The following is a 25,334-nucleotide window of genomic DNA, read 5'->3' as shown; positions in this document are numbered from 1 at the left end:
TGCGGCCCGATCCGCACTCTAATGTCTTCCCCCCTCTCTCTCCCCTTTCATATCTCAGCTTTCCTGTCCAATAAAGGCAGAAATGCCCAAAAATAAAAAGAATTTGACCACAAGGACAAGAGTGGGGTTAAAGCACTTTGAATTGCCTTGTTGTTGGAAGGTGATCTAGAAAGTCAACCTGCCCTGCCTTTGTGGAGAGGCCTTGACACTTTCACCAGTAGATGGAGATGTTGGCTCACTGTTCACACACCCACCCACCCACCCACACACCCACCCACACACACACACACACACACACAGTGCGTTTCACTATCTTTGTGGGGACCCGTCATTGACATAATGCATTCCCTAGCCCCTTACCCTAACCTTAACCATCACAACTAAATGCCTAACCTTAACCCTTACCCTCACCTTAACCATCACCACTAAATGCCTAACCTTAACCCTTACCCTCACCCTAACCATAACCTAATTCTATCCCTAATCCTAAAACCAAGTCTTAACCCTCAAACAGCCCTTTAAACTTGTGGGGTCCAGCATTTTGGCCCCACAAGTATACTGGACTCCCGGTATTTGGACCCCACGAATATAGTTGACACACACACACACACACACACACACACACACACACACACACACACACACACACACACACACACACACACACACACACAGTGGAAATGATGAACACAGCACCAGTGAAAAGCATCGATGTGGAAACAGATTGATGTGACCCTGACACAGAATTTGATCGGTGCTATTATTGAGCAAATTGCAACAGTTTGATGATCATTTATTGATTGGTTGGTAGATACAAATGTCACGTGGCAGCCGACACTGGGCACGGTGTCTGGAGGGACAACCGCAGACCGATTCATTCCTGCAAGCTACAAAAAAAAATTTGTCTATATATACACACTTAACTTTAACAATAAAATGATCAACAGTTACGCTACATTAATATTTCTCAGTGCTGGAATTGACCATACTTAACTCGTTTATGTTTTCTCGTGTGAAATTTTAACACTTACATCTCATCAGATCACATCTTTCAAAAAATAAAAATAAGAATAACCACCAAATGCTGAACAAAATGTACTTTTACTTTTCTAACCACATTAACTAATTTAGGTGGTGGCTTACGGAGGCCCAAAACTGATTTTATATATGTATAATATACATTTCTATATTTTCTCTTAACCTCCAATCAGTTGGTAAAATAAATCAAATCTTTATGTATTTAAAATTAAATCAATTTAAACTTTATGTTATTTACAATTGTATTCTTGTATTTATCTCACACACACACACACACACACACACACACACACACACACACACACACACACACACACACACACACACACACACACACACACACACACACACACACACACACACACTAGGGCTGCACAATATGAGGAAAATATCTAATTGCGATTTTGACTGATATTGCGATATGATTCACGATATTGGAGGGAATGATCATTTTTGTAGCATTATTCTCATTTTCATTGAAAAATATAAAAAATAAAAAAAAATGATTGAAAAACAAAGATTATTTCTTTAGTCTGTATGATGGGATTTGTAAGCCGGGACGTCTCTGCAGCACCACAATACTTTACTTTAGAACGGATTGACACGTTTTGCCTTTAACAAATATTGCGCCCCCCCCCGCGATTTGGATATTGCACTACTTCATACTGCGATTTCGATAAAATTGCGATTAATTGTGCAGCCCCTAACACTCAAACACACACACACACACACACACACACACACACAAATGGACACAGCCATTTCATTATCATATTAGCACGAGAAAAATAGGCAATGTCATGTGGAGAAGAAAAAAAAGATGATCAAGATAAATTATCAAATTTCTGCCAATACTAATTAATAGAAAAAGCTAAGAAGTTGAACTGATTAGTGGTAAAGGGAAAAAAAAAAGTAAAAAAGCATTTTGCTTTTTTTTACTTATTGACATGATTTATGTTGTTTAATTCATGTATTCAGTTGTGATTTTGACTAGTCAGTGTTGGGCCTCCACAGCTGACAAGTGCCTTTAACTTCTAGTGGTGCAAAGGTTTATTAGTTCTTTTCAGACTTTCATGAATAACTCTCATAACAAATAACATGTACAGGGTAGGGGAGGTTAAAAGAGCAGAGCAGCACATTAAACACCGAGCCAGACTTGTGCAGTGACCGGTGCAGCACCTTGCCACCGAGTCCACAGCTTGAGCAGACCCTTACATCGGTGCGGCATAAAAGCAAAATTACATTAGCAAGAGTCACGCAGATAAAATACTTTAAATGCTGTAAATACAGGGCTTCTCGGGAAGTAGGATTGTCGTAGAAGAGCTGAAGAAACAAAGCAAGATGATCTGAGAAAGACGACAAAACAGTAACGTCAGAGACACACGACCCGCCAATCGCTGCGAAGCGTAGATTCGTGCCCAATTAGGCGCCTGTCTGTTCACACCAGACCAAATCCTCTCCACTACAGAATGTCCCTCTCTCTCTCTCTCTCTCTCTCTCTCTCCCCATCTGTCTGTCTCTCTCTGCGTGCCTAATCGCCTGTCTCGCTCTAGACACAGCTGAGAAGTCAAGACAGCCAAAGACCCCATAAGCCTGGGTGTTTTATTTTGAAATGTGTTTTATTTTGAAATGCGTTTTATTTTGAAATGTGTTTTATTTTGTAAAGTGTCCGGCTGCGCTGTGGATAGCCTATGTTTGCTAACCTACCTAGCTTGACACATTCACTTAACAGCTTTTGGAAGAAACAGAAGAGATGGCGAAAGAATAGACACTTCTCTCCTGAACAGATTGGATGACATGGGCGTCGAAATGAAAATGGCGCTGCTTTGCGTCGCTTCGCAGCGCTTCCGCGGCCGGTGTGTTTTTGGCGTAAGGTCTTTGGCAACATTTTACAAGACTTTTGGGGAGGCATTACAAAAAGAGTCCGCACACATAAAGGTTGAGCACCATATGAAGTTCCCAGTCCCTCTCTCTCTCTCTCTCTCTCTCTCTGTCTGTTCGGCCTTGGTGTTACACGGCGCCGGATGTGATGAAGACATAGATCCTGGCGAGGAACGAGGTGAACGCCCCCTGCCTCAGCAGCTTCATCTCCACGTCTATCAGGAAGTCTTTGGGCTCGCGCACCTGCCTCTGCAGGTACACGGCCCCGGTGAAGCTGTTCAGCTTTCTGGTGCTGAAGTAGCCCTCCTCGTTGCCTCTGATGATGCCGATGACAATGTGGTCGCCGGAGTAGGCGGGGGACGGTCCGATTCGGAAGATCTGGGCAGGGATGATGATGTTGGTCTGGAAGCTGAGCTGGTAGTACGTGATGCGTATGGGGGAGTTCTGACAGTCTAAGGAGTTGCTGGGACAGCTGATCCGCTCACATCGTCTGAAAACAAATCAAGAAAGAGAGAGAGAAAAAGAAGAGGGTCGATGGGCACGGCAAAATTTAGGGACTAGGTACTTTGGGTGTATTAAAAGACTATATACTGGAACACTGAACATGTTCATAAGTGTGTTTTATTGGTAAAAAACTAATATGTTAAGTGTCTTTCTTCCTGTTAAGCATGGCTGCGAGTCCTGCTGCTATTTGTTTCTGGTTTGGATCCAAAAGCCCCGTTCACAATATCAGTGTAAAATAGTTTTTGCTCACATCATTGTACAATTTAAGATAGTAGAGTAGATCGACCCGACTGGTCAAAGGTTAGGCTGTCTAGAGTTAGACCCCACAGGCGACAGATGTAAACAAGGCCCTGCCAACCTATTACATATGTTTTAGACATGTCCAAGACTACGTCATTTCTGCCAATCGATTTTCAATACTCTTCTGAAATACTGAAGGCGCCAATTGATCCATCCCCTCTTACTGCTCTGTTTGGTGTTATATCACAGGTAGTCTACAGCCACGACGTTCCACTTCCAGGACTGATACGGTGCCGCAGGAAATTCTGCCGGATGCACGTCTTTTCGCCGATGGCCGTTACCTTCCGCTTTCTTTGTCTTTGAATTTTAAACTCCGGTGGATTTATGAGGACTAAGGTTAACAGACTATCTGTCCAATCTGAGTTTTCTCTCGCACGACTAAAACAACTTTTGAACGTACACACGCTCCACCAAAACAAGTTCCTTCCCGAGGCTATTTAGCAGAGGCTCCGTGCGGAGCTGAGGGACGCTCATGACGACTGTGACTGGTTTGAAGAAATACCAATAAACCAGAGCACATTTTCCTCCCATCTAGGCCTGGGCGAAAAATTGATTAAATTAATTAATTTGAATTTTTTGTTGCGGGCGATTTAAAAAATAAGTAAATTTTTGGCTCCCCGGAGCTTCCGTAGCGTTAGTTTCACATAGCAGTATGGCAAGCGACAACAACAACAACATCATAGCACACACGAAACAGCAACAGCAAGTGACAACATGGCTACCGGCGAGAGTGGGAAGTTTGTTCCCAAGAAAGGAATAAAATCATCTGTTGTTTGGAACTGGTATGGGTTTGCTGCGACAGACATGGAGCAAGAGACCCCACGCTGCAACATTTGACATCCAGCCGAATATGAAAAATGCCAGTCTCTCCGAGACGAACAATACCGCAGTGACCAACAAACCTTAGCTAAAAAACAGCTAACTGTAGCCGAATCCTTTGCACAAGGCCCCGCATATGACAGGAAAGGAGCACGGTGGAGAACAATCACCAAAGCGGTCGCTTTGCACGTAGCCAAAGACATGGTACCCATATATACCATAGAGAAGACGGGTTTTATTAATTTGATTAAAACCTTAGACAAAAAAATGTCACTGTCTAGTTTTCCTCAGATTTGAATGTATTGTTAATGCTTTAGGAAATGGTGCTACTCTCAAGGTGAATGTTTGTCTCCTTTTAGTCTACTACAAAGTGTGACTTAAAACACAGCTAGGACTTTGATTCCAAGAGGGTGTTCATTTATTTATTATTCATCCCAGAAATGGGGGTTACATTTGTCTTGCTTTTGATTAAATAAAAGCAAAATTTGTTTTAAGTTGTCTGCCGTTTGCACTTATTGCTTTCCTTAATAAGTAGGGGGGAAAATCAGAAAAAAAAACGCAAATCGAATTAAAAAAAATAAAATCGGAGATTTTTAGGCCATATCATCCCATCCTGGCATGCTGTGTGGACTAGCCAGACCCTCCTCCGCAGCGATGTGGAGGAAGGTCAGGCAAAGCGAGACTATATCATAGGATAAGCATTTAAGTAATAGGAAGTGCAACATGCTGGCCTATTGCACGCTGTTGGCCAGGCGACTCATTCTCTTCAAATGGAAAGACCCTCTACCCCCTTCGTATTCTCAGTGGATTCAAGAAGTTACACAATATCTTAAACTAGAGAAGATAAGACTGACTCTCTCTCTCTCTCTCTCTCTCTCTCTCTCTCTCTCTCTCTCTCTCTCTCTCTCTCTCTCTCTCTCTCTCTCTCTCTCTCTCTCTCTCTCTCTCTCTCTCTCTCTCTCTCTCTCTGGGGCTGTTTTGACGTTTCATGCTATTTGGCAGCCTTCCTTGAAATTTTATAGATCAAATGGAAGCAAAAAACAAACCCCATAATACATTGTATATTCCTATGTTGTTATTGATTTCTCTTTTTTAATGTCATTCTCCTTTATGGTTAAATATATAAAGGGACCGGCCTTAATTTACTGTAGAAGTGTGTTTTATTTGTTTTGATATTAGTTTCGATTGTTCGAAAAAAAATTTTTATAGCTTGTACACTCTGAAAATCTTTAATAAGCAGGCCTTGATAAAAAAAAAAAAAAAGCTTTTGCATGATCCTCCTCCAGTATTGTGTATGTGTGTCCTTGCTGCCACAGAGATTAACACAGCGCTATAGAGATGGAGAGGGATGACGTGTTCATGGCCCATCAGCCAAATAAAAGGACACAGACGCTCTTGGGCCTCGGGTCAGGGCGTTATACTACCCCCTAAAGTGTCTGGCGGTGCTAACATTAACACGACTCCTATAAGGGAACAATAAACGGTGAAATAAAGGAGATATAATATAGAAACTATACTTCAAACCACAGAGATTCAGTTAGAAGCTCTAAACGTACTGAGAGCTGAACACACTGACACGTTTAAAAACCTTTTTCTCCTGCCCAGGTCCCTGCGCCCAGACAGACATCCTTATTTTTAGGTTTATAACATGTACCGTACATGTAATGCTGTCACGCAAAGAAAGGTTATGTCCTTTGGCACATGGAGACTGACTGTATAGCAGAGCTTTTTTCATTGATCGTCACTGTCATTGAACGTTTCTAATGTAGGATTTATGTGAGAGTAACAACTGAAATGTATACAGTCACTCACAACCAGCCTATATGCAAACTGAATGATGTATGTGGTTATTAGCGTATGGAGTGGGAAAGTGAGATCCGATCACCAGAGGTCACTTAGAACACATTTGGAGACTCATTCTGCTGCCACGTGTCAACTAGTTTTGCATTACCAGACCTTACCCCACAGTGCTGTGGGGTGCACACATACTCTGCAGGATAGGACGCTCTGGGTTGTCTGCATTTCTTTAAACCAATCCCAATCGTCTTGGGCGGCGCTAAGCTCCGGACGCAGCGACGGTGGCTCTGCTAAATAGTCTCGGGAAGGAACTTTGTTTTGGTGGAACATTTGCACCCCGCAAAAGAAAACGCCACATACAATAATAAATCAAGTTAACTGTTAACACAATGCAGTAATGTGAGCTATTTCAATTAAATGGATACATGGTTAAAACTAATTTGCTCTTACCAGTGTATCGTCCTTTGTAACGTTACGTTGTCCACAGCAACTCTGCCACAATCGGTCCCAAAATGTCCCAGTTCATACACGGTGTAACGTTAAACATATTCTTCGTAAATCTTAACCCTATAAGCAGGCCTGCCTGGTTGCACGATCCAAATTTTGTTTTTGCATAGCGAGGGATGTTCTACAGGCCCGCTACGGTAAAATTTCTCCCGCCACGGTATCAGAAATAGGGCAGACGCACAACAGGGTTGCCGCCATGTACACCACGAACCGCCGCTCCTTCAGCTGTTTATGAAAAGTCATAAAGTCGTAATTACACGAGTCAGCACAGCCGTCTGCTCTACTGAACTCAAGCGAACTGTAATCCGCTCTCTGTCCTCTTTAGGGTGAGCAACTGGAACAGTGACAGGACGTCATCACTCGCATAGTCATGGCAACCAAATAAACAACAGGGCGAGTACACTTGTCAATCTTAGGCAAAGTGACAAACAGCGCCGAAAGCCGCGACATGAAATCTGCACTCACCCCGTGAAATATGACAGCTACAGTTTATTGGAAAATAGCATTGTGGACACTGAATTTGATGAATTTACTGTTTATCAGACCCCAGATGAGACAAGAAGCTAAGGTTAGCGAATGCTGCGGTGACGGTCCCTCTGCCTCTGACGCCCCGCTGCAGGAGACGCTGTATTCCTCCGACACGCTGTATTAACGTTACGGTTTAAAACGCTTTCCAGGTTGGTGGGGGTGCATACCGCGCAAAACCAACATGAAAAACGTAGCTAGTAATGTTCACTCAGCGTTCTGTTTTGTTGTTAAACTGTGTGTAAAATGAGTTTCAGGTAACAGCACCCTACGGTACCGTCTATTTGCTGGATGGTTTCAAGGTAACGGACTTTAGCAAAGTGGACAATTCTAAGTACGGCAATACAATGCCGTTGGAGAAAGAAGTCATCCTCCAGCGGCCACTTGCAGGGCTTTCCTTGTCTGTGTTCCAATGCTCTGTTACTGCTTATATCCATTACACATTAAAATTTACAGCCCGGACTAAAGCTTGATGTAGTGCACCGTAAAATTTGCACGGCTTGTGCCAAAAGTGTCTTGGAACCTGCACTAATAAATCACAGTCACTAAAGGCAGACCAGGAGGAGTTTTAAGCCGTGCGGCCACGGCTGCAAAGTCTACTCATGAATGAAAGATGTTTCTCCACGCCGAGCCAAGCCAAGCCAAGCCAAGCCACGCCACACTGAGGTTAGTAAGGTGTCTCTTGATAACACTGATAAGACTGGGTAAGACTCTGGGCTGAGTGGAGGGTGTGTGTGCTGTTTCTGTCCACTGGAGCGTAGAGTTGGGAGCGCTGCTGATCAAAGCCAACTGACTAGATCATACAGCTCGATGGGAGTCATGCTGGGTTACCAGACAGCCTCTACAGCTGCCACAGGTTCACAGCTAACAAGACCCTTCTGAGCAGCGCACTGCAGCGCAAGGACTTGGATGTACAGTACTTCTCATTAGAGGAGCACAGGCAGAGAGGAACTAAGGGGAAACCTATCAAACAATCTCACAGACACAAGCCAATGCTTAAAGGTGCTGTAGGTGGGATTGTGAAGATCCAGGACTTAGCCAAAAAATTTGAACATCGACAACTTCTCAGTCCCTCCCCCCTTTCCGGTAAAGCCCAAAACGGTCTCCTAAGCCCCTCCCCCCACAAGGGAGAATGAATGCGTGTGCATGAGCAGTGATTGACACACAGTTAGACACCCCCCCTGGCCCTGATTGGTGCATCTGAACAGGGAGCTGTGGATTTTTGCAAATCTCACTACAGGCTGTAGGTGAGATTTTTTTCTTTTTTCTCATGTAGTTTTTACTGGAACATAGGGTCAGTTTCAGCAAATATAACAGAACGTTTTATAAGTCTCACCTACTGCACCTTTAAAGGGACAGTAGGTCAGATTTTAAATGCCCAGGATACTGCGCAATAACTTTAATATTCATTTCACCATGGTGTCAGCGACGCATGCAGTACACTTTGCTACAGGAAGAAAGTAGAACTACAATTCCAGGACGGCAACCCTAGAAGCATGTGACGTACATGTCGTTTTCACCAATAACCCAATCAATCGAGCAAAATGTTTAAAGATTCTGCAGATGCTCAAGAATATTTGTTTTCCCCCCAGGGTTTATCATAAGACTATCTCTCCTGACAGAGACTTGGCCCTTTTTGGATGCTCAGAGGACTCTTTAATCCTCCCTCTACACATTCAAACAGCTTGATTGATGGGCACGGTTCTGGCAAAAAAAACTAATTCTTAAGGACTGGAAAACATATCCACCATGTTTCAGAAACTGGTTACATGGACTTGTTTCAGTGATCCACCTGGAGAGACTGCGGACTAAGTATTCAAAACATCAGCATTAATGGATCGAATCCTGGGGGCCCTTTTTTGCAATATCTGGACCCAATTTAATTCTACTTTTATTTATGCATGTACTTGGATGCAATGATTTTGTCTATACCGTCTGGTTTTCGTATGCATACTACAGGACATTTGGGGTTTTTGGTTTCCTTGACTTGGGGTTAAGATATATACTTGTAATTCTCCCCCACTTGTGTTTGTGTGCGTGTGTGTGTGCGTGCGCGTCATGCAACAACTTGGGATGGCCAAAAAGAGGGCTAAACAGCTTGCAAAGTACTGTGCTATATCTGCTATTAAAGGCAGCCGCCACATATGGCGGAGACGTTGCTACTTATACCCTTAAGAACTGAGTATTGTGCTTATTAAGTGATATTGTGAAGATTATAGATATAGATATTGTACTGCATCTGTAATATTTGTGTCCCTGTACCATTTTTCTTCACGTGGACGTAAATAAATGGTTAAAGTGTCTGTGTGTGTGTGTGTGTGTGTGTGTGTGTGTGTGTGTGTGTGTGTGTGTGTGTGTGGGAGTATGCTTGTTTGTTTCGTTTGTATTTTGGATGTTGATGTTTATATTTTTTTGTATATGTTGTCAATAAACGTCAATTCAAACAATCTTAAAAAAGATTCTGCAGATGCTGAGAGAAAACCGCGACTCACATGTCTGACACCTTCTTGTAGTTGTGAGGGCAGGCAAAGGAGAGACATCTGAAGCCTCCCTGGAGGTTATAGCAGCTCTGTCCATATGAACAGTTGTGGGCGCCAGTTGTGCACTCGTCAATATCTGGAAATAAAGAAATAATAAAGAAATAAGCAGATTGATTTTGAACAGTATTCTTTTTTTGGTTCCAATTCAATCATATCATTTTGAACGTAACTCATTCATCTTCAGAAACAGATTTGACACAGTTTGACAAAATAATCCCAATTTAAGGGCTTACTAGCTTCTTCAGGGCTTTCAACCAATTTCAATTCAAGTGGCTCAAGAGCTAGAAAATTTCACAAGAAATGTTGACAGTGTGAATGCTACTTGGTGCACATCCCAAGTTAGCCTGGCAGTATGTTTTACCGCCAGTCTCATTTTGTTAAAACTATTTTTTTGTTACATTTGTTAAACTAATTCAACCTATGTTAAATAAAAATCCTATATTTTAGTTAATCCTTCATCCCAATCTGCTGTGGTCTTGGTGCCGGACCATAAAACTGTTCACTGAGGCCGGCAACACACTGCCAACGTTGTCTTTGCTGTAATCAGATCAGTATATATTTATGTTTATGGGAAACATCCATGTGTACAGACAAGGTGGTGTGCAAATACATAGAAAAATCCACGCAGCCGCCACGTAACTGACACGCAACAGAAACGCCACGCTCACGCCACGCAGCCAGTGTGAAAGAGGCCTGAGGCCTCACCTTTGCAGGTGCGTCCATTGGCCGACATGACGTATCCATTAGCAGGACAGGCACACTTGTAGCTGCCAGCAACGTTCACACACTGGAAGGTACAAAGGTTCCCGATGCTCTGGGAGCACTCATCAATATCTGTTAAAAGAGACAAACATCTCAGATTAGAGCTCTGGATGGAAGCTGAAGCCATGTTCTTTATCTCTCTCTCTGTGTGTGTGTGTGTGTGTGTGTGTGTGTGTGTGTGTGTGTGTGTGTGTGTGTGTGTGTGTGTGTGTGTGTGTGTGTGTGTGTGTGTGTGTGTGTGTGTGTGTGTGTGTGTGTGTGTGTGTGTGTGTGTGTGTGTGAGATCGCTACGCCTGTCCAAATGTGTTTTCCTGTCTGGGGATTAGCGACAGGAGCTAGCTCAAGGCCCAGTCAGCCAAGACAAAATTAAATCTGTTACTGGTGACAAGAGTCATGCTGCTGTTCTTCACATTCATGGAAACACTGTGATATGATTTGGCTCAATGAGACTTCATATAAGCAATTTGAGTTATTATAGGAAGTTAAAACTCCTTCACCCATTCGGCCCTGACTGTATTTGCCTTATTCTGTTTCCCTGAATATATCATGACTCTAAACTATTTCCACTGCTTTCTCAAGATCTGACATCTCCCCCCCCCCAACACCAATTGCTTCCTTTTCAGGGTAATTGTTGGGTCTCTGTAAATTAAAGAGTGGTCTATCTGTAAAGTGTCCTGAGATAACTCCTGTTGTGATTTGACACTCTGAACTGAATTGAATTGTAAGTCCAGTGTTCCCTCTCCTTTTCAATTTATTTTGGGTCTCCACCAAATCCACCAGTCTCTACCTAGTAACTTTGGTAGAAAATACCTTCACAGGTGTGTCCGTCCTCTTTCAGGTAGTAGCCTTGGCGACAGTAGCATTGGTATGAGCTGTAGATGTTGGCGCACTCCTGGCCACACGGGTTTTTGTCACATTCATTTACATCTAAGCACAGAAAAGAGAAGACGAGCCATTCAACATCCAGCATTCACACCGCAATTTCTTCGGTAATTGCATTCTCTAGTTATGTATGCACTCTCAGACACCTCCGCCATGGAGACTAAATTAAATTCCAAGAGAATACCGTTTATTTGTGAAACAAAGACTCATAAACAGTTTTCTATCAATATATATAATCTCCAAAGTCTGTGCGAAGGCTGCATTTTGCTCTCCCCAGAGGCGTACCTCTATGCCTTGAATTCTTCAAGGAAAACAACAGTCCATGTAAACAAGGTGGCGTTTAAATTCTCGATATGTTAGAGAGGAAAAAAAAAAACAGTCTAGCTTACCTTCACAGTTCTTGCCATCAAATGCTAGGGAGAAGCCGGCTGTGCATGAGCAGTGGTAGGAGCCTGGGGTGTTTTCACAGGTTTGGGCACACAGCCTGCCAGGATAGCGCCAGCACTCATTTACATCTGTCAGTGCAGAGTAGGAGCTATTAGATAGCAGACAGATACCTCGGGGCCACTATGGACTCAACGCCAGTTCTCATTCAGACGCACACCCAGTGATGTTTAGAGTAGGGCTGCTCGATTATGGAAAAACTCCTAATCACAGTTATTTTGGTAATTTCCCTTTCATACTTTTCCCGTTTGAACTTTTCTCTTCATTCAGAACACAAAATAAGAGTTTACTTGCAAAACTTAACGTTCAAAAGAATTGCTTTGATTACATTGTTTGGTGACCGTTGGGAGTTGAAATCAAAATCTGTAATCATCAGGAAAAGGCTGATATAAAGAGTACCCTCTGTCCTATTTACTCAAATCTGACATCACATTTAGCACAAAAACCTGGGTTTTTTGGCTCTGTGCAGTGGAGTCTAACTGAGCCAGTGATGTGTTCAGATCAGCAGATCTGGCTTCAGAAACTGTTTTGACGACTAAACCTCCAATCTGGCGCAATGTACGTGTATATGGGGTGTTGAAAATTGTAATTGCAATGAAGAAAAAAACAACAACAAAAACAACAACTCCAATCTGCTCGTCACCCGCTCTTAGTTATGCTGTTATAGGTCTAGATTGCCGGGGGACTTCCTTTGACACACTGATCTCCTCTCTCTTTCCATCTGCATGCATTCATGTCCCGGTAATGCTAGTTACTAACTCATCTCCGGGGAGCTTATTCCCCGGAGTCCTTACATTTTCTCGCCCCGCAGTTTTCCTTGGGTTGGGGCGGCACCTAAATCATGGTTACAGCTGCTGTGGTTTTGCTCGACGCCCGGCTGTGCCCTACTACGCTCCGTAACGCCCTGCTAGGCCTCGCCAACGCCCCGCTACGCCTTGAACTGCTACAACTATTATTTCTAGCCATAGTTCCACTATCTTTATTGTTACTATAACTGCCACTGTTCATCATTCCAACGGCTATAATTATTATGAATCATATTTCTCTATATCTGTATATCTGTGTCTGTGTCCAGACCGGTAGTGACAGATGCCGCCCACAAAGAGCCTGGGTCTGTCCGAGGTTTCTGCCTAAAAGGAAGTTTTTCCTCGCCAGTCGCACCAAATGCTTGCTCGCGGGAAGTTGTTGGGTCTTTATAAATTATAGAGGGTGGTCTAGACCTACTCCATCTGTAAAGTGTCTTGAGATAACTCTTGTTACGATTTGATACTGTAAATGAAACTGAATTGAATCCCACAGAGCTGACACGGCGATACGTACCGCTGCAGACTTTGCGGAGGGCGTCATACTGGTAGCCCGTCTGACAGTCACAGCGGTAGCTGGCGGGGAGGTTGTGACAGATCTGGCCCACGCCACAGCGGTGCGTCCCCATCTGACACTCGTCAATGTCTAGACAGGCAGAGTGAAAGACAAGAGTAGCTGAGCAACCATCCTCTCAGCACCTGACTGAGTCTAACGTCAACACATCCAAACAGTTGTGATTATTGTTAAATTAATTATTACAAAAATGTTTGGAGTAATTTATGAAGCCAAAGGGTTATCAGTGTAGTTGAAATATTTGGGTTGAGAACGGTTGGTCGGACATCGAGGCTGTCACCTCGGGCTCTGGGAAATTGTGATGGTTTTTTTCTTCCCCCTATTGGTTGATCAATATATCAGCACCGCAATGATTAATCGACTAGTTGTCAACTATTAAATTAATCTGCAACTATTTTGGTAATTGATTAATCGGTTTGAGTAATTTTGTATGAAAAAGAAGTTAAACATTCTCCGATTCCAGCTTCCTAAATGTAGAGTATTTTCTAGTGTCTTCAATCCTCTGACAGTAAACTCAATATCTTTGAGTTGACATTTGAGGACTGCGTCTTGGGCTGATAATAATAATAATAATAATAATAATAATAATAATAATAATAATGAAGTTAAGCTGCTGTTCCTCGTCTCTGGAGACGCACTTACAAATGAAGCTGCATGTCCGACAGCAGCTCTGCTATGTTCACATTTCCGAGAACGTTATTAATATTTTCCTCATTACTGATGTATTATTTCACACCCGCTATTAATCAGAACTTTAATTTATATGATCCGACCGGACTCATCCATGGATTAACCACAGGGTATAATATATATATATATATTTATTTATTATCTCTCTCTCTCTGTCATGCCTCTTTTTTTTTTTTTAAAGATAATTCTTTTGGGGCTTTTCCCTTTATTTGTGAAAGAGGATAGACACGAAAGGGGGAGAGAGATGGGGGATGACACACAGCAAAGGGCAGCAGGTCGGATTCGAACCCTGTGCCGCTGCAGGACTCAGCCAACACGGGTCGAACGCTCTTACTGGGTGAGCTAGACGCCGCCCCACGCCTCTTTGTTTACATGGCACAGGTAAAAAGATTCGGTGTGTCCTCAATTATAGCTCCTCCAGGGAGCCACGGCCACCTCGCTCTTAAATCCTCTCTCCTCGAGATGCATTTTAGGAATTGGGACGTTCTTCAGGATGGCGCGCTGAGATCAATTTCCGGGCTCACAAGCCAGAGCATCGAGGTGGGAGGAGCCGAGGAGGTACACATTCGGCAATTGGGAAAGAGGTTGTTGAGATAATTCAGCCATGCTGCGGTCCAGAACCGCTCAATAGCTCAAGTAATAAACCCTGTGGGGAGACTATTTCTCAGACCATCACAGGCTACAAAAGCAGGAGCTCATCACACACATTGCCATTGCCAGATGAGCTTAAAGGCGCTGACACACCAACCCGATTATCTGTCTGGCGAGGTCGGACTCGAGTCTGTTCGGTGTGTTCCGTGCCTTGACTAGAGAATTAGTTCACTTATGTTAAAACACTTACCGGAAATGACAAGCAGGATGAGCGTGACGAACGCCTCTCAAAATCTGACGAAAATCTTTCAAACTGACCTTTGTCAATCAAAAAACCAGACCGATTCAGCAACTGCATGGCCTATTTCTGGCTTAAAATGTTTTCAGAAACACGTTTTGGTGAACTATTTTATTAAAATACGAGATTGTATTCCGAACGAGCCGCCATTATGGTCGGCTTTGAAATTCAGGAGAAGCCAGACCCACGTGACGCGTGCATCATTTCCTTTTTTAATTTTTTGGGCGACAATACAGATTAGCGCCACCTGCTGTTATGGAGACGTATTACGTCTCGTGCATGCGCAGAACGTACGCTCAAGTCGGCGTCGCTTCGGTTCCGAGGCACTTTTTGGACCTCGGGGAGACTGATCAGTCCGACTGACTTTTCTGCCGACGGTCGGCCGTGGGGTTGGTGTATCAGAATCTTAGACCTTTTATGCCCCTTTGATTTTCTCAACAGAGCCAGCTGCCAAGTCTAGTTCCAAGTTTATTATATCCTTTTTTTATATTTAAGAGCTGAACATTTTAATATTTAAATGGTTTATTCAGCTCAAAGCATGCAGGAGTAGCAGTAAACTGAAAAATTGGATGAAATAATAAGGAATCAGATAACAATAAGCTGCAATAAACTATGTTATTGTTATTAATGAGGTGAGGTTAAAAAAAAATGTAAATGAAATATTTCGCTACTTCACAGTTTCACAGTTTCATGGTTATATTTTATTTTTATACCTGTATTTATTCATATTATATATTTTTTTTTATTGTAAAATGTCTTCATAATGTTATGTATTCAATTCTGTATAATTTTGATCTCCATTTAGACCTTCCTCCACAGCGCCGTGGAGGAAGGTCTGGCGTTAACTGGCGGATATTCAAGCTCATTCTTCCACTTTTATGGCATTTTGTAACTATGCATTTGAGCACCTGTGTTATAGCCAAAACAAATACAATATCAATGCTTTCATTTACATCTTTTCCATAGTTGGCCTCATCCATGCTGTTGTGTTTAAGAGGTAAATCTCACCGACACACGTGACTCCATCAGGGCTGACATGGTAGCCGGGGCTGCACATTCTGATCTTCTGCTGGCAGGTGTAGGAGCCCACGGTGTTGATGCAGTTAAAGCCAGAGCCGCACGGCTCACTCCGGCTGCTGCACTCATTTATGTCTGCAGAAACACACACAGAGAGAGTATCACGCCTCAAGACAGCTGAAAAAAATTACACACTTCAAAGGCCACTTCAAAAATGCGTAAAAAGACAACAAATACAGGGGGCCCTATCTTGCACCCGGTGAAGCGCAGCGCAAGGCTCGACGCAAGTGTCTTTGCTAGTTTAAGACCGACCCAGTTGTCAATTTCCCGTCCAGCGCCCACGTCGTTTAAATAGCAAATGCACCTGCACCCATCTGTGTCCCATGGGCGTGATGGTCTTACAGGGAGGTGTGTTCAGGTGCATTCTGGGCGTATTGCTATCTTGAGGCAGCGGGAAGTGATCGCGCCATTGACCAACAAAAACCTGGTCTAAAGTCAATAACGCAGCATTTCAGCGCGCGCACACTATGCTTGTTACACACACAGGGACACACAGCAGCACAGAAGATTACAAATAAAAATATTAGGGTGTAAATCCTCCATCATAACAGCAATGCTCCAAGTCCAAACACGCCTGGCTTTTAAAGGGAATGGGAGATGATCTCTGATTGGTTGATTGCATGTTACGCCCAAAACACACCTCTGATTAATGAAGACACTAAGATCAACCCTTTAGAACCAGGCGCCCGGCGCACGGAGCCTTTTTTCCGCCGTCAAACTAGCAAAAGTGGATTTGGACACGCCCTAAACACACCTGCGCCAGGCGCTTCACGCCGTGCACTTAGATCGTTAAAATAGGGCAGAAGGTGCTTTTTGGTTGTAATAATGAAAAGAATCTGCCAATGGAACAAGTGGAAACTCACTGTGTAAGAGTTTTTGAAATAAGATATGATCTTCAAACAAGATGATCCATCTTTTAGAAATAACAGCAACTTAAAAACCGTAGGATTTAGACTCAACTGAGTGAGACAGACAGCCAAGCCGAATTGCAATTACAGTGGTGGTGACCGATAGCTGTCAAACATCACTATGTGAACTTATAACGCACCCTGAAGCAACAAACAAGGCACAGAAATCCCAAACAGTGCTTGTGCAGATACACAAGTCACAGAATTTACAAAATTGTGAAGGTTAGTCTGAAAAATCATAATAAACTGTTTCCACTGGAGAAAGCTAAAGGAAGCCTTCCACCATCAGTGATAGATCTGTAATGTATGTGCAATCATCCGCTGTGAGTCATTAGGCTTAATGATTGCTTTGCTCTGCGTGGCTGTTAATATCAGCCGAGGTATATGAGACACTTTTATGATCTCAGGAGCACCCAGGGGTGAGCATTATGACTACCTTGTGGTATTTCCCCATTCCAAGATGATAAAGTTTCCCTACACACTGCTAAACAAATAAGTAAATCATTTAAAGGAAAAGCGGGATATCATTTGTTTAATTAAAATAAAACGATAAATTGTGGTTTTATTGGGGGTTATGTGCCAGACTGTTTCTTGGCCAGGCGGCAGGAACTTGTCACAGTGAGGTCACCAGGCAAACAGAGGAGACACTCCAAGAAGTCACTGCGCCGGGAGAAAAAAAAGTCCAGCACGTTACCCCCCCTCCCCCCCGAAAAAACCCTGCAACCTGTGGTTTTTACACTTTGTTTTTAGTTTCCCCTTGCCTACAGTCATTATGCTAAGCTAAGTGTCTCCTGGCAGTAGCTTCACATTTAACGTAAATAATGAAAGTAAGCATGTTTCCCAAAATGTCAAACTATTTTATGCATTTATTGTGTAAAAGAAAGGAAAGAGATGACAGGAAATGGGTTAAGAGAGATGGGCATGACATGCATCAAAGGTTCTTGGCCTGATGCGAACTAGGGACGTCGTAGTAGATGGTTGGCACCTAAACCCTTGGGGCTAAGACGGATCTACGCAGTAGCCTACGTAAGCGGCCTACGCCATTGTGAGGATTTATACTTGGTGTGGGTGTGCGTGGGGAGTGTGTGGTAGAGCGAGTGAGAGAGTGATGGGGTTAGCTTCGGAGCGAGCACCTACTCTGGCGGTGGAGACGGAGAAGAAGAACCCAGAAACAAGTAGGGAGGAAATGTGATGCTACCAAGCCACGGCCAAGCGGACCAATCACAGTCTGCGTCGCCTCAAGGTTTAGTTACATGTCTGGGGAGGTGCAGGACCATTAATCAGGCATTAGGGTTTAGGGTTGGGTACCGAAACCCGGTTTCACTGTGGAACCGGTTCCTACGCAACCGGTAGGAATCGGACCGGATTAAAATGCTAATTTCGGTTCCTCATTTCGGTTCCACTCAATGTGTCAACTGAAATATTTTCCCTCAGTCACTCCAAAAAGGACGTAAAAATATCACACTTTCTCTTTCTTATTATATATTTAAGAACTTTAAAACGTTAATATATTGTTAAATTTAAATAATTTTCAATAAAATAAAAAAAACTATAAAAGAGCCTTTCTTTGATGTCATTTTTCAGTTTTTCAAGAATCGGTTTAAGAATCGGAATCGTTTTAAAAGTACCGGTTCGGCATCGGAATCGTAAAAATCCAAACGGTACCCAACCCTATTAGTGTTAGGGGTTAGCTAATTCCGTTTTCGGTTGCAGCAGACAGCTTCAGTTTTCAGAGAAAACACTCTAAAAACCAACTGTACACTACCTGCTCAACACCAAAAAGAGACTAGAGACTAGCTGGTGAACACAGTGGAGCATTTAGCAGCTAAAGAGCCAGATATTTCCCTCAGGGAGACCAAAACCAGAGCTAAAAGGAGAGTGAATATTGGACCGACATTCTCCAGGTGGTCAGAAATACGTCTCCTACATGTTACATATTCCTAAATTAATTTGTTTTAGCAAATTACCAGACAACAAATCTGGGTAGCGTTGTAGCATAACTGGAATTACCGCCATTTGCCAACCAGTTGCAGTTTACACCCATGTCTATCCATTCTCTACTCATACTATGTGTAGTAAAGACTTCGAGCAATTTAAGGTATAACGTGTATTTAAAGCATCCACCTTTTCGTGAAGTTCACAAGCAGTTTCACCCCGGCAGCACGGGCGATCTAAACAATCACCACAGTGTCACCAACTCGGTATCCGACCAAATGTCGCCCTCTTCTGTTCCTAAGTTATGGCGTTGAATGACGGCCAGAAAAGTGTTCATGCAGAATGTTATGATGTCACAGTAGGTTGACGTTTTGGATATGAAATGTCATCACCTCATCATTTTATCCTTTTAGTCATAATTAGTGCATGAATTCTTGAGTTTTGCTGCGGCCACGGCTGTCGCTGGCACAGAAGCATAGAAATGTACACACTTCACAGAGAGTGGGAGGGACGAGGGTGTGAGCAGGGACCCAGCAGCTACCTTTTGCCTCAAGGCCATCCTAACAGGTTAATCAATCCATGGCGAGACAGCAGGACAAAGATAAACTGTTCTTTGCCATACTCTCTATTACAGGGGTCTTCAACGTTTTTTAAACCAAGGACCCCTTAACTGAAAGAGAGACGGAGCAGGGACCCCCTACTACGTATATTGTATACAATTAAGTTGCATATTAAACTGGGCCTACAAAAGGGTGTAGGGCGGCCTAAAGCATAGAATAGAATACTAAGCTATTAAAATAATAATTGTTGGCATGATTTTATAAATCATCTTTTAATGTTAAACATACCTGTGGCACAGTGAATCCTTATTAGAGATCGACCGATATGGATTTTTTAGTGCCGATGGCGATTTTTTTTTCATCAGCCTTAGCCGATTACCGATACGGGCTGCCGATTTTCTTGAGCTGATATTTGGAGCCGATACTGCTTTTGCTCCCTCAATTTACATCATAAAAATGTAAAACCCTGCCACACTGGATTTGTTTGCGGAATCTGCTCGGTCATTTCTTTAAAAATGATAAACAAAAACACAGATCAGTGTCACTTCTGCAATCATCTTACATTCATATCACCCAAATTATGTGTGCAATGTGCATCATATGGATGGGTGCACTGCATATGGTTAACTGTGCAAGGGTGAAAGGCTTTCATCAGCATCTACAACACAGCCTTGATGATGCACTTCTTGCTGACATATTATGAGACAGATATGATCAGGTCATCACAAAATGTCCTTTGTCAACACATAAATAATTTAAGAAAACAACAAACCTGAAAAGTAGCCCTTGAAATGAAGTGCTTGATTTGTAATTTAAGACTGCCATGGTGCTAGTGGGGGAGGGGCAGTGCATGGTCTGCACGTGAACTGCAGCAACACAGAGCTGCCTGTGGACGCCTGTCTGTAAATAATGCCGGGAAAAAACCATCGCGAACGCAGCAGCCGCAAATATCGGCCCGATATATCGGCCGGCTGTGGATGGCTACCTTAGTGACTACCTTACCTATAGGCCAGTAAGCAGAGATTTATATTTGTCAATAATATGTTGGATTCATGTTAAGACATTTTAATTTTTGGAAAAAACTTGTACAATACAATGTACAATAATTTTGGAGGCCTCCCTGCAGTGACTCTGAGGACCCCCTAGGGGCCCCGGACCCCCTGTTGAAGATCCCTGCTGTATTGGCTATTTAATGGTCATGTGTTATAAGTTTCCATTAGCCAGAAGAGAGCAGCACTGACAGTCTCTTACCGATACAGTTGCCATGGGAGTCCTGTGTGAAGCCGCTGATGCACTTGTGTTTGGGATTACACAGGAAAGAGCCCGCTGTGTTCTCACACACAAAGCCCATACCACAGTTATGGGTTTGCAGAACACATTCATCAATGTCTGGAAGAAAGAACAGATAAAAACAAAAAATAAATCCAATGTCAACTTGACAAAATAGTTCACACTATATATTCTACTGTCAAAGAGTTTTTAATGTGCTGTCAACTCTCTCATCTTGTTGACAGTACAGTAGGTGGCACTGTGGCTCAAGCCCAGAATAAACATGTGCAGCATCCCAGAAACTTCCACTCACACAGTCAGTGTTTAACTCGAGGAAAAATTCCCCTTACTCTAAAATGATCACAACTCCGCAATTAACAGAAGTTAAACAAAACTTCTTAAATGACAGTTATTGAATCTCATGAGCGATGGATGGAGTTCAAAATGGAAGATTTGTGCTGCAAGCCCGTTTTTCAGTTTACGTTATGCTGTTACGTTATCCTCTGAGAATCATCCTGTGGCACACAAGCAAACATTTTTTTTTCTCTACCAATCATAATGAGAGGGATATATTTCCAACGTCACAGCAAAGATCTCTCCTTTCCTTCATGCGGCTAATTAGTTTTTTTTTTTCCCCTGTTGGATGGTTGACTAAATATTACCTTCATTACCTAGGACACTGATTAGTCCTCCCTGGTGCCAAGTGCTGATGACACCAGTCATAGAGCTTCAAAGTGCTTTACCACCCGCGCAATGCTTTTTCCTCTCGATAATTATCTTGCCACATACTGAACCTTGGGCATCTGCTGAAGCACAAACATCACTGCAGGGGCCAAAAACATTAGCATACATCTTGATGAAGACATGCTGACTGAGCTGAGTTTAAGCCTGCATTCACATCGAGTGTGTCGGCCTTCAGAAGATGCAGCGAAAACGCAGGTCTTTATAGTCATCTTAGAATGGGGGGTAGTGCGTTTAAGCTGCGACGTTTGGGGGCCGCAGGGGGGGAAGCCGGAAAAAGCCGCAGCGGTCTGCAGCGAAAAGTTGAGACGACACCGATTCAACTTTTGGAGATACGCAATTCGACGTCACGTTGCGGTGGCCAATCGTGGAACCGGAGATCTGACTTGTCAGTGTGGTTTGAGGCGGTGTGAGACTCCAGTACAGGAAACAGGAAACATCACTGCCCCCATCGCTGTCACAACAACATTTTAAAAGACTATGAGGCTGAGCGTGAAGAGGCTCAGAAAACAATGAGATCTATAAAAGATCTGACGGAAAACAATAATTATACAAAGTCTACTTGTGCTACATTGGGGTGTTTAATAACATAACTTCACATAAATGGACCATTTTGGCCACACTCCCACCACCGCACAACCCTGAGGAACATGGCCGGATCGCTGTTTTTCTGATCTGAACGCAGCCTAAAGCTGTGGACACACCTTGCCGAAAATCGGCCGTTGGACAGCCTGGCGAGGTCGGTGACTCGAGTCTGTTCGGTGTGTCCCGTGCCGTCGTCAGTCTGGGGGGCTGTCGGCGTTCATTTTGGCCGACCTGACATGTTCAGTCGGCGGCAGGGCAGTCAGGACTCACCCAGAAACGGGGAGCGGAATCAGGTGACTAGAGTCTCTCAAAATCTGACGAAAATCTTTTAAACTGACCTTTGTTGATCTGAAATGAAGACAGATTCAGCAAGTGCAGGCCTATTTCTCGCTTAAAATGTTTTCAGAAACATGTTTCGGTGAACTATTTTAGTCCAATATGAGATCTTATTCTGAACGAGACGCCATGACAGTCTGGCTTTGAATTTCCGGAGAAAACAAACCCATGTCACACGTTCGTCCAATCAGCTGCCGGTTTTCATTTCCTTGGCAACAATAGAGATTAGCGCCGCCTGCTGTTATGGAGACGTATTACGTCTCCTCTCGTCTCGTCTTTTCGGTGTGTTCTGTGGCACTTTTTGGACCAACTCGGGGAGACTGATCATTTCGACTGGCTTTTCTGTTGACGGTCGGCCGTCTGGTTGGTGTGTCCTGGCTCTAAGTCATGACCACAGACATATATATAAATTCGCCAGTTATCTTGAGAAAACGTGGGAGAAGAGGAAAAAAGCTCTTTATCGAGATGAATTGTAGACGAGGATTTCTTGTTTGTATGTACGGTTTGTGTGTGTGTGCGCGCGCGTATATATATATATATATATGTGTGTGTATATGTATATATTTGTATTCATGTATTTCTCCGAATGATTTGTATATATGCGACAGGAAGACGTTTGCTAAATAAGTAAGTTTGTGGTGTCTTGTAATCCCATGTGGGATGGGCCAAAATGTTTGGCGTGACAGGAATAAAATATAACTAACTAACTAACACAATTGTCACAGTATGGTAGGACTCTCAGAACGGAAATGATCGTAAATATTCCATATAACTCTGTTTCTACACATCACTCTGAGGACTGTCTGCCATCAATAATGCCAGAACCTTCCGATAGCCTTAACACCTATGCCGATGTACTCCACTTCACTCTTGCATTCAGGGATTTGCGAGTGCTCAAGGGGCCCTTTAAAGACAAATTATTCTTTGGAGTATTCAAAGATACAACTAGAAAGAGCAACAGGATTATGCAGTGCCTCAGTTTGAGCCAGGGGTGTTGGACTTGTGTGCTGTTGGTTGTTGGATCCTCTTTAAATTGCTGAGAAACTGGCAACACTGAGTAACACAGTCCAACACAAACACCAGCCTCAGCCAAAGTAGGTGCCAAGTTGTGTTAGGAAGTGGAAATAATTCAAGGAAATGTTTAGAACCTCACATGAAGGCTGTAACTACATATAAAGGAGTAGTATGGGGTTCAGCCAGATGTATCGCAATCCAGTATCTCTCGTCGGACTAATCATGTCAGTCCAAAGTATGTCATAAAAAAAAAAAAAAAAAATTCTGCCTTCCAGCACCTCTAAAGCTCACTAATAACATGTTGTTTTTCCTGTGTGGTTGCCAGGCAACAAGCAGAGATTCCAGGTAGTAAAATGTGCGTGGCCAGGACACAGTCCAGCACAAAAAGGCCCATACATGTAAAACCACATATTTTACACTTTGGTTTTTATATCAATAAAACCAACAGGATACAGTGGTGCTCATACGTTTATGAACCCATGCTAAAAAAAAAAAATCATCTTTTGGAAATTGATCTTAATGTCTTAATTAAAAAAAGAGGAAGAATCCAACCTTTAAGGACACCAATTTACTTTGTGAATGAATAATGTATCGTAAATAAATAAATGTTCTTCCTTAAAATACAGGGGGCATAAGTCAGTACACCCCTATGTTAAATTCCCATAGAGGAAGGCAGATTTTAATTTTTAAAGGCCAGTTATTTCATGGATCCAGGATACTGTGCATCCTGATAAAGTTCCCTTGGCCTTTGGAATTAAAATAGCCCCCCCATCATCACATACCCTTCACCATACCTAGAGATTGGCATGGGGTACTTTCCATAAGATCATCTCTCAATGCAAATCCAACCAGCTATTAGGCTTACTGAAATATAACCATGCCAATCTCTAGGTATGGTGAAAAAGAATATTATAAAAAAGGAATGGAAAAAGAGAAGAAAAGGGAGGGGGAGGGGAAAGAGAGGAGAATATGTGAAGGGTATGTGATGATGTAGGGGGTATGGTGAAGGGTATGTGATGATGTAGGGGTATGGTGAAGGGTATGTGATGATGTAGGGGGTATGGTGAAGGGTATGTGATGATGTAGGGGTATGGTGAAGGGTATGTGATGATGGGGGGTATGGTGAAGGGTATGTGATGATGTAGGGGGTATGGTGAAGGGTATGTGATGATGTGGGGGTATGGTGAAGGGTATGTGATGATGATGTAGGGGGTATGGTGAAGGGGGATGTGATGATGTGATGATGTGGGGGGTATGGTGAAGGGCATGTGATGATGTGGGGGGTATGGTGAAGGGTATGTGATGATGTAGGGGGTATGGTGAAGGGTATGTGATGATGTAGGGGGTATGGTGAAGGGTATGTGATGATGTGGGGGTATGGTGAAGGGTATGTGATGATGTGGGGGTATGGTGAAGGGTATGTGATGATGTGATGATGTGGGGGGGTATGGTGAAGGGCATGTGATGATGTGGGGGGTATGGTGAAGGGTATGTGATGATGTGGGGGTATGGTGAAGGGCATGTGATGATGTGGGGGGTCTATTTTAATTCCAAAGGCCAAGGGAACTTTATCAGGATGCATAGTATTCTGGATCCATGAAATAACTGGCCTTTAAAAATAAAAGTCTGCCTGCCTCTATGGGAATTTAACATAGGGGTGTACTTACTTATGCCCCCTGTATTTTAAAGGAAGAACATTTATTTATTTACGATACATTATTCATTTACAAAGAATTTTTCGTCATTTTTTAAATTAAGGCATTAAGATTAATTTCCAAAAGATGTTTTTTTATTTTTTTTTAGTCAACTTTAGCATGGGTTCATAAACTTATGAGCACCACTGTATAATTTTTTCAATTAGTGAGCTTTAGATATGCTGGTATTTTGTTAGCTTTGCACAGAGCTAGCTGTTTCTCCTTGTTTCCAGTCTTTGTGCTAAGCTTAAGCTAGCTGC

The 25,334-nt window shown here is 43.0% G+C and overlaps 1 protein-coding gene across 2 annotated transcripts in view; it reads right to left on the bottom strand.

The window, feature by feature from the left end:
• Positions 1-1,998: 1,998 nt before the first annotated feature.
• Positions 1,999-25,334, bottom strand: part of fbln2 (fibulin 2) — an 88,702-nt gene continuing 65,366 nt past the window's right edge. For both annotated transcript variants that reach the window (XM_039797519.1, XM_039797520.1), the window contains exons 10-17: positions 20,687-20,824; positions 15,964-16,107; positions 13,320-13,448; positions 11,945-12,070; positions 11,484-11,600; positions 10,617-10,745; positions 9,864-9,987; positions 1,999-3,409 (exon numbers count right to left, since the gene is read on the bottom strand). In XM_039797519.1, the coding sequence (XP_039653453.1) occupies positions 3,049-3,409; positions 9,864-9,987; positions 10,617-10,745; positions 11,484-11,600; positions 11,945-12,070; positions 13,320-13,448; positions 15,964-16,107; positions 20,687-20,824 (1,268 nt within the window). In that variant the 3' untranslated portion in view covers positions 1,999-3,048. The remainder of the gene's footprint in view (positions 3,410-9,863; positions 9,988-10,616; positions 10,746-11,483; positions 11,601-11,944; positions 12,071-13,319; positions 13,449-15,963; positions 16,108-20,686; positions 20,825-25,334) is intronic.

This window comes from Perca fluviatilis, chromosome 4 (assembly GCF_010015445.1).
Source record: "Perca fluviatilis chromosome 4, GENO_Pfluv_1.0, whole genome shotgun sequence".
Classification (NCBI taxonomy): domain Eukaryota; kingdom Metazoa; phylum Chordata; class Actinopteri; order Perciformes; family Percidae; genus Perca; species Perca fluviatilis.
Note: the sequence above shows the minus strand (reverse complement) of the source record. Positions and strands in the feature narration are given on the sequence as shown.